General features: G+C 35.7%; 1 protein-coding gene across 2 annotated transcripts in view; it reads left to right on the top strand.

The window, feature by feature from the left end:
- MTA3 (metastasis associated 1 family member 3) overlaps positions 1-13,011 on the top strand; it is a 135,590-nt gene that overhangs the window by 59,055 nt on the left and 63,524 nt on the right. For both annotated transcript variants that reach the window (XM_088053521.1, XM_005523379.3), the window contains exons 8-9: positions 3,263-3,362; positions 7,985-8,173. In XM_088053521.1, coding sequence (XP_087909647.1) covers positions 3,263-3,362; positions 7,985-8,173 — 289 coding nt within the window. The remainder of the gene's footprint in view (positions 1-3,262; positions 3,363-7,984; positions 8,174-13,011) is intronic.

Genomic DNA, 13,011 nt, shown 5'->3' on the forward strand with positions numbered 1-13,011 from the left:
TGGTTGTCAGCTGCAATCTGTTATAAAGCCTTGAGAGAACCTTCTTGGTTCTGCTCTTTAAGATAATTAAACCAAGGAAAACTTAATTAAGGTAACACTGGATCATTTGGTCTAACCCTTAAAGCTCTTATGGCTGCTTGCTGATGCAAGCTGTGCAGAGAGTGATCGCCCTGCTGATAATACCAATTGTTTGTCTTGTCCATCTCTCTACCACCAGTGTAATTCACTGTCTGTGTGACTTTTGGCTTTAGCTTATTTTGGAAAATGTAGGGAGTGTTGGTTTCTGTTTGAAGTTTAAGTATTTTAATTACATGTTGAATAATTTACATTAATACACACAGTAGCTTGCTGAGCACATTTTTTTTGCTTCTCAGTTTATTATTGTTACTATTGAATTAAATATAATTTCAGTTAACTATTTACAATTACTCTTCTAGAGTAATAGAATAGTAATAGAATTCTAGAAACTTAACAATAATATTGAAACATTAATATTGAAAATTTGTTAAGAAAAATACGTGGTTAGGGTGTGACCATTTAGCTTGTATTGGTTTAATGCTGAGTTTTATTTTAGGTAGGTGAAGACAATACTGTGTCTTCTGGAAATGACACTGGTTAGTTTTTTATATTTTTTTTATTTTTAGTTTTTTATTTTGTTCATTTTTTAAAACAATTCTTTAATGGTAGAATTAGAAAAAAGTCATGCAAGGAAGAATGACAAAGGTAGTTTTTGACCTTTCCACCGAGATCATATCTGTATTTTTTAACTGAAAAACATAATTAAGGTAGTTTAGTGATTTCTATAATTAATATTGAATTTGGATCTGAATTGCATAGCCACGTTATAAAAACACTGTATATCACTATTTAGTTTTGAGCCTAGTTTTTATTTAACAGGAAAATGTTCTACACTTATTTGGAAATTCACCGTTTTTCACCAGTTTGTATGGAAAGGAAAACTGGAAGTTAGTTTAATTTCAAGAGAGCCACAGACATGCACACACCTCATACCTCCAGACCCTCCATCTTGTGTCCTGTACCATCCCCACCCCCTGTCCTGTCCCCACTGACACCCCAAATGGTACACTGCCTGCATTTTGTTATGTATTATTCATTTGTTTTGTTCTTATTGTTGTTATCATATTCGTTCCATTATGTTTAATGCTCTTTTTATTATTATCTTTTATTGTTTTTATTATTTTACTTTGTCCTTATGGGTTTTATTTATTATTAATTTGTTTTTCACTCACATATTCCAAACGCCCACACAGCGTTCTTCTGATGGTTGCAATCTTCTCCTACTCAGTACAATACTGGAAGTAATGTCCACTGGTGCATCAGTTCTTACCTCTCTATCACTAATTCAGAAGAAACCTAGCTTTATATTAGCTCTAAATTTTGGCTTTACATTCTGAGCAACAAAATGTTCTTGAGCTCTGAAGTCAACCTCCAAAGTTTGATCTGGCAGGGAGTGACTGTGAGAATGTTCTTTGTAGTGTTCATAGCGTAGTCAGACTTTATTTTAGAAATGTGGTCAAAAGAAAGTAATATTAATTATGCAAAAGGAAGATAAGCTAGCAGGTAGCAGCAGAAGGGAAATGCAGTCATGCTACATTCACTGGTTTGAGCAGTAGGGACAGAAGGATCCCAGGAAAGACTGCTTAGCTACAACCCTGATCAATGCCAACATCTTGAAAGGGGTTAACAGACTGTCAGGAAATGTGTTCGTAATGGAGCCTTATTCTTCGGAGTGATTTGTGGGCAAATACTATTTTATGTACTACCAAGCTTTAAAACAAAACAAAACAAAAAAAAAAATAAAAGAAAACGTGTGTGTGTGTTCTCATCTCATCCACAGAGGGGGCAAAGGTTGTGGAAAAACATTTGAATATCAGTTATTCCACAGCCTTTAGAAATCTAAAGCAGTTAATACCAGGAGTCTGAATCACTGCTGTTGAGTCTTAACTTGTAAGACTGTGGCAGCAAGTACTGAAACAGGCATTCTGTAATAAATTTTTTGAGACTCAAGATAAAATTGCAGTACCATACTATATTATCAGTTTCTCCATGATCATTTATAACTTCAGTGAGTTTAAGTCTTGGCACACATTGTTTTATAAATATCAGATTTATTTGCTAAGCACTGTCTGTCAGTGGCATTCACAATTGGTATAATTCTGCACTTGTAAATTGTGTGGGGTGTAATTGCTGAGTGAGGCTTGAGTCCCTATGCCAGAGGATCTCACTGTGTTACATCTGTTACATAACTGGGTCTTTGAACTTAGAAGGGCTTATGTCGTAACTGCAACAAGTGTTTTTTTTTTTCTGATAGCAATGTGACACAATGCACTTCATGGGTCATTATACAAATCCAGGTACTGGAGAAACCACTGATCTGTTTATTGATAATTGTGTTTCACTCCATCTTTGCTCATTTCCTGTATGATATGCTGGGCCCAGTCAGATTCTCTATGCACCTTTTTCTTCACTGTGCATGATACACAGATATACTTCCAAGAAATGTTTACTGCTCTCTCAAGAAATTTTTACAGTTTAGAACAGTCTAAGTATAATAGATACCATGTTCAATTCATCAACAAAAGTGGAAAATAATGTAAAGTTTTAGCAAAAATATGTCCATTTCAATAATGGAATGCTTTAATTAAGTAGGTCGAGAGGTCCATTTGTTTCATTATTGCTTTAAACCTGTGACACCACCAGGATTTGGGGGGGTACCTTAGATTAAGCTAATATGATAATATTTTTTTGGCTCACTAATGGAAGTAGTAGGCACGTACTACTGAAGTAAATAAAATATTTTTAATTTCCTCACGGGGACATGGTGAACCCCCTTTTTAATCTGAATTATAATTTTTGAGCACTATTATAGCATTGTAATATTAGAAATAATAGTCCTGATTGTAAACACCAAACTGTGGAGAACCTTTGACTTCGTAATTAATTGAAAAATTGATACATCAAGAGGCTGGTACATGAGAATTTGCTGAGTATCTTTTGTTTCTGAGCTGCTGTTCTTATACGTACATCGTTACTTTTGGGGGCAGAAGGTCAGAGTTTTTGCTGCAGTGTTTAGTGATTTGTCTTTATCGAGTTGTTGTTTGTTAGGAAAGATCTGAAATCTTAACAGTAACAGTATGTGACTTCCATGTGTAAAAGGACGCTTTTATAGATATGACACAGTCTGATATAAGAGATGACATCTTTCTGTGTATTTACTGTTCCTCCTGTTCCTCTGTTGCAGTGCGGTTGGCACGTTTGCTCGAGCCTTGGACTGCAGTAGTTCTGTCAGGCAACCCAGTTTACATATGAGTGCTGCTGCTGCTTCCCGAGACATCACACTGGTAGGTGGCTTCTTAAACATCCTACAACTTCTATGTCCATGAATTCAACACTATCTGGTACTCCAAAGTCCCAGTTTTCTTCCTGTTGTCCTTTAGATACCTGCATGCAAGGTGTGTGGGTGTGTGTGTTAGAAAATCTGTCCATTTTCCCTTCTCAGTGCTGCCCTTGTAGTCACACTGCAACACTTGGCTTTAGTTGAGGATCACCCACAGCTGTGGATACCCACAGCAGAGTGGCAGAATGGATAATACATATTGTATAGGGATTATTCAGGGTAGTGTCATTTAAAGTATGTGGTAATAAAGCTGATTGAAAATTGTGTGGATAATACTTTGTACTTACTGCATGTATATGCCATCAAATTTTCTAATGGATAAGCAATATGACTTTGTAAGCATATTTTTAAAGAACATTTAAACTAGCATATTCCTACTGTTTCCTTAGTATGCTGTTCACTCTTAATGTAAGCACCTGCATCTCTTAGAGAAAGTGAAAAATTCATTGATCACAGGTTTATTCCTGTATAGTCGTATGAGATGAGAAGCTGTGCTACAGTAAATAAAGTATGCCAGGACCACTATGTGAGACCAAAAATATTACTGTTTCATAGAACCAAGTTTGACTTAGATTTCCAAAGACATCAACTGTTGCTTTACTATTTTAGGTATTTTTGTACCTAAACACTGATGTGTAGTTTAGGCTAAGGAAGACCTGCTCTTTACTAGATTCTGGAGTATTAGAATTAGAGGAAACTCAATAAAACTAACAGATCAGTTTAAAATAGTTAAGGCGCTGACTTACAAAGTGAATAGAGAGCCCCTAGAACTCACTTGCACAAAATTTTGTGGGAATGGGCAGTATCAGCAGGTTAAAAAAATGGTTAGAAAAATTATCTAGCCATATAAGCCATAAATTAGTGGTGAGGAGAAAAGGGAAATATGTACTTTCTAAATATCCTAATTCTTAAGCTTTGTAGATGTTTTTCAATGAAATGGGAATTGATCTCAGACTGTGATTAGTTTTACCTGAATATTTCAGCTAGTATTTCTTGGTGCTGCTGTAAGAGACACAATGCATAGTTACGTGATTGCTCTGATTCAGTGGGACAAATCTTGTATTCCAGATAAAATAATTTTTTTATTATGATGAGAAAAATATTTAATTTATAACTTTTTGCAGTGTACTCAAAGGCTATTGAACAGGACACTGATTTCATCTGGACTATGATAGAATCGTAAAGGCAGGAGCAAAATGCAGTGTTTCCAGTAATACTCAAAATGAATTTTTTGTTTCACAGTTGCTAATATGGCTTTTTACAAACACAATTCTGTTAACATTAAATTCTTTTTTTTGTTCATCAAAATCGTTCTTTAACATTTTTCATTTTATTAATATTTTGTTGGATTGAGAATTTCTAATAAATTTCACATATTACATATCCCTTCTTTATTTGCATACTGTATTCAGTGATTAATAGAGTGGATTTATCCTTATGGCAATTTCACATTTGAAAGTACATGTGCAATCTGCTAATAAAGGGGTACTTTGTTTGAGTGCCATGTTAATGTTTCTCCATTGCAAATGATCCATTAAGTTCCATTACACTTAATGAAAGGCATATCTTATAATGAGGCATCAGAGGAACCACCCTAGAGTTAATTATTGTGTCTGTCTCGTCTCATTTTCCTACCCCCTCAGCTTTCTAAAGCCCTACTTTTTTGCTTTTTGGCAGTATACTTCCTTCTAAGTTAAGAAAAGACATATTTGTCATTATAATAGTAACTTTTTAGACATTTCCATGTTAATTGGGAGCATATTTTCAGCAGCAGTTAAAGTTAGTAGAGAGATTTGCAGAACTTGTGATGTGTCTCATTTATACTTTGGATATAGGTGCATAACACTAAGAAATTGATACCATCTATCTTCTTAATGCAAGGCAGATAAGCCTTGCACCTGAGGTGCTATTAATGGGATTTCAGTACGCCACAGCTGTGGCTTTCCTGTATTCTTAATTAAGTTTTAATCCTAATTAGTTTTAATCACAGATAACTGCAAACGGACTGATATTAAAAAAAAAAAGAAAAAGCTTAGATTATAATAATGGATAAATTCAGGGTTGATGTACACATTTCTTGCAGATGAATAACAACTGAGAGGCTGCTTGCAGGCTCCTTTATTTTGAAAACATAGGGAAGATAATGAGACAAGATAGGAAACCCCCTGCTTTTAGATAACCCTACTAAAGACAACAAACAATGTATGTTTACCTTCTTAGATGATAATAAATGTGCTTCTCTTGCAGTGGTAAAGACTTGTATGAGAATCAACTAAAAGTTGTGTTTCTGGTCTTCTCAAAGGCAGTGTTTTATTTTATAATGAAAATTGGTTTCTAAGAAGAGAAAGACTGGGAAGACCTTCTGTTTCAGAAGTATTTCATAGTGCATATCCTGACCATGAGAGCCATTTAAAGCAAAGCAGGTTGTTGGAATCACTTGGTCCTAGTGGTGGGCTTGTTTAGAAGAGCTTATGTGACTTTACTGTAGGGACCTAAATCGGATACTGGATGTCTTTTCAAAATGAAAAGTATGAACAGTCTTTTCCTTTGCATATTGAATGGTGTCTTTTTAATGATTTTATTAGACTTCCATATATGTGTCTCCTAAGATAAACATGCTTAAAATATGATTGAATTGGAGAATCCACACTCGGTTTCCACTTTGAGTGCTTTGTTGGAGGCAGTTCAGTCTGAAATTGCAGCTAGTTTGGGAGCTGTGTTGTGTAGCTGGTTGCAGGATGCCCTCTCTTCCAGTTCCATGCAGCCCTTCCTTAGCTTTTGGTGGAAAGTTTCTTCCTCTGCCTGCTTATATTTGGACTTGAAGTTGCCACTTATCGTCATGGCTAATAATTTTTCTCTGATGGGCCCTCATGTCTGTGCTGGACAGCATGCTCTGGGCAAGAGTTTGTAGGGAAGGGTGGACATTTGATGCAGGTCAGGGCTGACAAACCTATAGAAGGCAGAGTGGTTATCAAAGAATTTGTCAGTGGTCTTGTGTCACAGGACAGCTCAGCAAAGACAGCACTCACCTACTGAGTTCATAATGAATCTTTTCTTTAGTAATATTAAAAAAAGCATTATGGAGTTAGATGTTTATTATAGATGAAAAATGAACATAAAGCAAGAGCAAGATTCTGATGTATTGACTTCTCTTGTCATCTTTATGAAGGTTGGTAACAGTGAATAGATTCAGCATCTGCTTGAAAGATGCCCTGTGTATACTGCTTTTCTATGAGGGCTGCAATTTAAACAAAGATTTAAACCTCAGTAACACATGTACTGTAGGAGTTCAGTCTTTAGACCTGGCTTACTCATTGCCTGAATGGTAAATAATAAATCAGTGATTTCATTGTACATCTCTAATATGAAGTTGGTGGATTTTAGGCATTATGTTACATATTTTCATATTAGAATACTTGATTTTAATAATGCCTTTTCTCCAGGCTGGTGAATTTGATTGAACCATTGCAGGATAATAGTGACATTGCTTCTTGAAGACAAAACATTTACAGAATCTGGTGCTTGATAGCACTCAAAGACTTAAAATAAACACTGGAGAAAGACAATAGTCATTGATAGAAGATGGCAAAAAACAAGAGAAATCCATTATTTGCAGTAGTTTTGTATGCAGAAGCTCAGCTGGAATTGCGGTACTGACACAATGCAGGAGTGTTCCTTCCTTGCAAGGTTTTCTCATAGCTGGGTTTGTGGCCTTGTGAGAGTTTGCACGCTACGCTTGGAGCTCAGCACTGTGGTGGGACACATTGGAAGGAGAGTGATACAGAGTCACAAACATTAATACACCTATAACTCTGATGCCTCCTTCAGCACAGCCAGTTGGATTGTGCTGATCGGGTCTTTTGGGACGCTGAGTCAGAAATGCTTCTTGTGTGCTGCTCATTTTCCTGACAGGTGGATTTGTTAACTTTTCATATTCCCCATCATTGGTTAGCAATTGGGAGCATTCATTGTTACCTACAGTGGGAAGATTGTTCTAATTGTTTTTTTGTTTTTCTTTTTTATAATAGCAGAAAGGGAATCAGCCAAAGAAACCTTATTTAGCAGTCTGTGAAGACAGTGTTTAGCGAGGGACAAAAATCTTGCTGTTATTTCAATATGATGATAATGAAAACAATAAATGTCTTCCTTTGCCAGCACTGAGGATATTGAGCTCATAGATGTCTGAGCAGCTGTTTAGTTACTATTTAGGGCTTCTATTAATTGCAAATGGCCCCACAGTCAATTTATGCCACTGTCTTTATTGGGTTTCTTGGAACCAATTTCTACCAACAAGAGATTCTTTAGAAATGTTTGCTAGTACTAATAAACTGATGTTGTTTTTGGTAAACATTTTATCAAGGTATTTCCTTTCCCAGATTAAGTAATAAACCATTTATTTTCCTCATATTCCATAGCAGAAAGCTATGATATCAAGATAGATTCTAAATTTAGCATTAATTGAGGCTCCTTGCTTGGTTTATGGAGAGTAATATATTGAATTTGCATTAACTGAGATGGACTACTGTGTATTTAAACACATCTTTATTCTCTCCTTGTCCCTGCCAGTTTCACGCAATGGACACGCTGCATAAACACAACTATGATCTGAGCAGTGCCATCAGTGTTCTAGTGCCACTGGGAGGGCCTGTCTTGTGTAGAGATGAAATGGAAGAGTGGTCAGCATCAGAAGCTAGTTTGTTTGAAGAGGCTTTGGAAAAGTATGGCAAGGACTTCAATGACATTCGACAAGACTTCGTAAGTATGAAAGTAGTACCCTTTCCTGTAGCTATGTTTTGCCATGGTTGAGCATAGCTGCTTTCTGTAGGTTTGGAAGGTTTAGCTAGGGGAGAAATCTGTGTAGCTGATACATGTGATTAACATATCTATACATTTTATTTGGCTGAAAGTCAATATCCTTTCTTGTTCAATGCTACTGTTTGCAAAGATGGTGACAGAAGAGAATCTGTTTAATGGTTTAATATCAGATAGGACGTCTCATGCTAAGATGTTCTGATAAGGATTTGTACAAGGATCTAACAAGCATCTGAAAAAGGTCCAGGAACTTTGCAGAGTGTTTCCACAATTTCCAGTGAAATTCATTAGCAGCTACATGACTGACTCCCCTGGGTGTTTTTGGAAAGCTGGGGTTTCCTGCTATGGTTAGCAGATAGAAATTTGTATTCAGATAGCTTTTAAAATGTACTCCAGGGAGTTGTTTTGACATATTAGATGTTTTGGCAGTTCTGAAAAGTAAAAGAAATGTTTTCCAATATGTTCTAACTACAATCATTTTGTACTGAAGTATCAGACTATAGGGCAGTAAACCTTTAATTTGCTAATTCTAATGCAGAGTAATGAAATTAAATGGATTCTAACACTGATTGCTGGAATTGCTAGTAATTTGCTGCAATTTTTTTTTTTGCATTTTATGGAGAGCCTTTTTCTTTCAAGGAAAAATATTTCCTCCGTTGTACCATGTTCAAGTTGGGCTTCATGAAAAAGTTAAGATTTGAACCAAAGGAATTCCATTATTTATGACTGAAGTAATTTTCACATTAATCTCATTCTGCTTGACTCTGAGAGCTCAGATTATTTTGCTTTCTTTGCAGAAGTTTCCCCCCACCTCCTCCTTTGTGAGGGGGAAAAAAATGTACTGTGTGGTAAATGTGCAAGTCCTTCCAAGATAGAGTGCAGGACAGTGGGAGGAGGCTTGGCAATGAGCTGAGCTGTCTTTCCTTCATTTTCACAGATTTGAAATGGAACAGGTAATTGAATGAAGGTGGGAAGGGAAGGCTATTGTTTTTCTAAAGAACTGACATTTTAATAGGTGTATTATATCTGCATGCTTAATTTTGAGATTCCTAAGGGAGAAAATGTTCACTGTATTCATGACATAAGGTTGAAAGTTTCATACTGGCTGAAACGGCTCTTTTAAGTTCAAGAAAATATTATTGAAAAATAATATTTATAAATTTTTTAGAACAGAAATCCTAATGTAAACTACATTCCTCATTATTTCTTATAGAGGCAAGTGGTTCTCATTTGTAATTGTGCAATAGTTCAGGAGCTATGTCTTCTAATTAAATGGTTCCTTATATATAATATTTGTCTTTTGAAAATGCCATAAGCATATAACATGTTTTATTGGCTGTTCACAAGTTATGTCCTAACACAATTTGTGAACAAGTATGCAGAAGCCTTGTGTCTGGTATTTATGTAGTATTTTTATTTTCTGTGTAATATCTGTTTTATCTACTACTACATTAAAGTGATGCAGTGTAGTAGCATGTCGCAAGAATTGCTTCTGCATTTGTAATATTCAAATTATAGATACTTGAATGACTTTTCTAGAAACTGTTTATAGTATTCAATACCCTGATAAAATTTTTGTCCTGATGCCCTCCCTCTTTCACTAAATCTTCCTTCTCAAAATGCAGCTTTTTTCCCCTGGTCTCCTCCCAAAGCATGAGACATACACAGATCTGGTGATAGAATTGTGTAGCCTACTGAGGGCACCTTAACCATGAGTCAGAGTGCAGCACAAACGGATGTGGGACACTAATTATAGCTTAATTTAGTTAAATTATCAGGGATATTATCTATTCTTAGTTGCTTTTTCTTTTAATCTTTGGAAAAGTGTAATTTTGAAAACATCCTTAGAAGAACATCTTTTTTATATCTCAGTTTATATGATACTAAGAACAGCGCACGGTCTTTATTTAATTCTATGTAATTTGAAATCTTTCAATTATGTTAGTCATTGTGTAGTCTTGGGATATCTTAATTTCTGTAGTGTAAAATTTACGTGTTGTCACTTCCTGTGTAGCATTCTAAAAGTGCAGGGATTTGAAAACAAACATTTGCTTTTTAAGTAATCATGGAAAATAGTCCTTCGAGATTTATCTCACGGATATGTAAAAAGTTTCTGCAAGGTGAGGTAGGTATAAATATGTAGCATGTAAGCAGTGATTTTCCACAGTAATACTTTTAGCTATTATCTGAGCCACTGATAAGTTTACTTATTGATAAATATCTAAGTACTCTTAGATGTGTTGTAAGAGCAAGGGCAAAGAAGATAATGAGCTGATAGTATGTGTGAACTTCAGGTTCAGGTCTCCACATAGGATCTAATGATAAAATCCAAGTCTGCAGTGCTTGAGGTTAAACTTCAACCTGAGCAGTCACACAGTGGTGCCACACAGGACAGGCAAGAAAGTCACGTTGTGTGGCAGAAAGGGGTTGGTAGCAGTCTCCTGAAGCAGCAGGGTGATGTAGTACCTGCCTGAGTCATTGCATCCTAGAGGAGCTGCCTTTTCTGAGTCAGCCAAGATTTGCAGGGCACAGCAGCTGCAATTGCAGCCCTTACATGACAGTTCTGTAAAGGGCAGATTAATTTACTTTTCCAGCAGTTACTGTGAACTGCCACTGTTTGATGTTCAAAGTGCAGCTCAAGTATTAAGCTTCAAACACTAAATATTAGTAAACAAGATTGTTATAAATTAAATGGTGTCTTTACCTTTTTTTCATAGATAGGAGATGCTCATTTGTAATCAAGTTACCAATCTAGCTTTTGAATAATAATTTTCATCAGCCGTTGACTCACTGATTCTTGCAGGAGAGGTTCTTGTATCTTTAAGACTCTGTGTGAATCCTAATCAAGCTAAACCTTATAAGCTCATCCAATTTACTTGATGTGCTTGAATTATTTCACATCCCAGAGTGGTAGAATGGAAAAAGAATGGATATTTTATGCTCTCCAAATGCAACTATTTTCCTAACAATAAGACAAAGATGTTATACTTGTTAATTCTTAGTTTTTCTTTATCAACTGTTTTCACAAAATTTTAACTATTACATCTCAGATATGTCAGGAAAGGCCTTGATAATCAAGAATGGGAACTGTTTATAGAAAGCAGGAGCAACTGTTTTCCAGCTTTAGAAAATTATGAAAACATGCCTTGAAATTTCCATGCTCATTTTAGGATGCTTTATAATACCAAATTTTTCTTGCTGATCTGATTTGATTGGTCTGTTTTCAGCCTGGAGAAACTAAAGAAACTTAAAATTCCCCTCTCTGTTTTTATAGAGTTGCAAGCTTTTGCTTATTTTCTCCTGCTAAAATGTTATGCAGATGAGTATATTTTTTTTCTTTCAAGAACTGAATTTGGTGATCACAATGTTATTCCATGGCTGCTCACAGCTTCACTGGCAGTTCAGAGCAGTAAATACATAGGTAAATGGAATACAGGTTATCCATACTTAGCTTTTCCAAAGTTTGAATCGAAGTGTAAAAGGATTACAGTTATTTGGTCCAAGCATCTTAATTACCTTCCTTTAATTGTAGAGCCTACTGAGTGAATGAACGTACTGGAGTCACAGCCAAAATTAAAACAGATCAAAGTATTTTCTAGAGAAATGGCAAACATTTGTAGCATAAATGTGCTAATAAGTATTCAGGAAGGAAAATAAATATGAATATGCTAAAATGCACTAATTGACAATGACAGATGGTTGGAGTGAAAGCATTTCACCTGCATGCCAGGAGGAATATAGACCTGGAGATTGAGAATCATTACATCTGTCCTCTCACACCAAACACTTCTTGTCACTGGCCTTTTTGTGGGAAGATTTCTCTCAAGGCATAATTTACCTGAGAAAGCAAAAGGATTTTAGGAACCTGAATTGTATTACTGCTTATTGGGACATCAGCATATGCATTTCATACACTGCTACTTTTGGATCAAATGTAAATGTTCAGGGGTTCACACACACTTCTGACTCGGACCCTGAATCAGGCAGCTTGAAAACCTACTGAGCTTCTGCATGCAGGGAGAGGCAGTTTGAGAAGGTGTTCCTCTGGTGTTTCAGGCATTTAACTAGAGGTGTGGGAAACTAGTCTTTTGGAATAAGACATGCAAAAAGCTGCCTAGTGGGGTCAGTAAGGTTGGAAAGATCAGTTTCCACACCTGCATTTTCTGCAACCTCCTAAATGTTATCCTCATTTTTAGAAAGCATGTAATATTTGCATTAATGCATGCCTCTAGAAAATAAAACACAGAAATTACTAACGTTTTCAAGTTATGAAGAAAAATTGCATGAATTTTGGGTGAGACATCCTAATTTAAATTATAGAAAGACCTTGTGGAGTTAAATAAATTATTTGGTGATAATTAAAAATGATTGCCTAATTTTCTCCCCTACACTTAGGTTAACTCATTTTTATTTTACTGATGAACATGGGCATCCAAAATAATTTTCATTATCAAAGGTATCTTGTTTGTACAGAGATGTTTATGAAATATTTATTGTCAGTATCGCTCTTGTTGCTCAGGGTAACATTTGTAACATTTGTCCTTCGCATCCTTTTGTTTCTTGATAATAGTTGAGAGCATGTGGGAGTTTATTTAAAACTGGTGGTAGTGTATGAGCAGCTGAGTTGTTACAGGACATAAAAAATCTGTGAACTAAGGATGGTATCCTTTGTATTTTTTAAGAGTAAAATTATCACGAGACTCGAGCACAGTCTTGTCAAGATGATTTTTTTGAGTCCTAATGTTATTCTCCATCTGACACTCTATAATAGAGATATTACC

This window comes from Pseudopodoces humilis, chromosome 3 (assembly GCF_049639895.1).
Source record: "Pseudopodoces humilis isolate 2021_Gansu_Grassland_sample_001 chromosome 3, ASM4963989v1, whole genome shotgun sequence".
Taxonomy (NCBI): Eukaryota; Metazoa; Chordata; class Aves; order Passeriformes; family Paridae; genus Pseudopodoces; species Pseudopodoces humilis.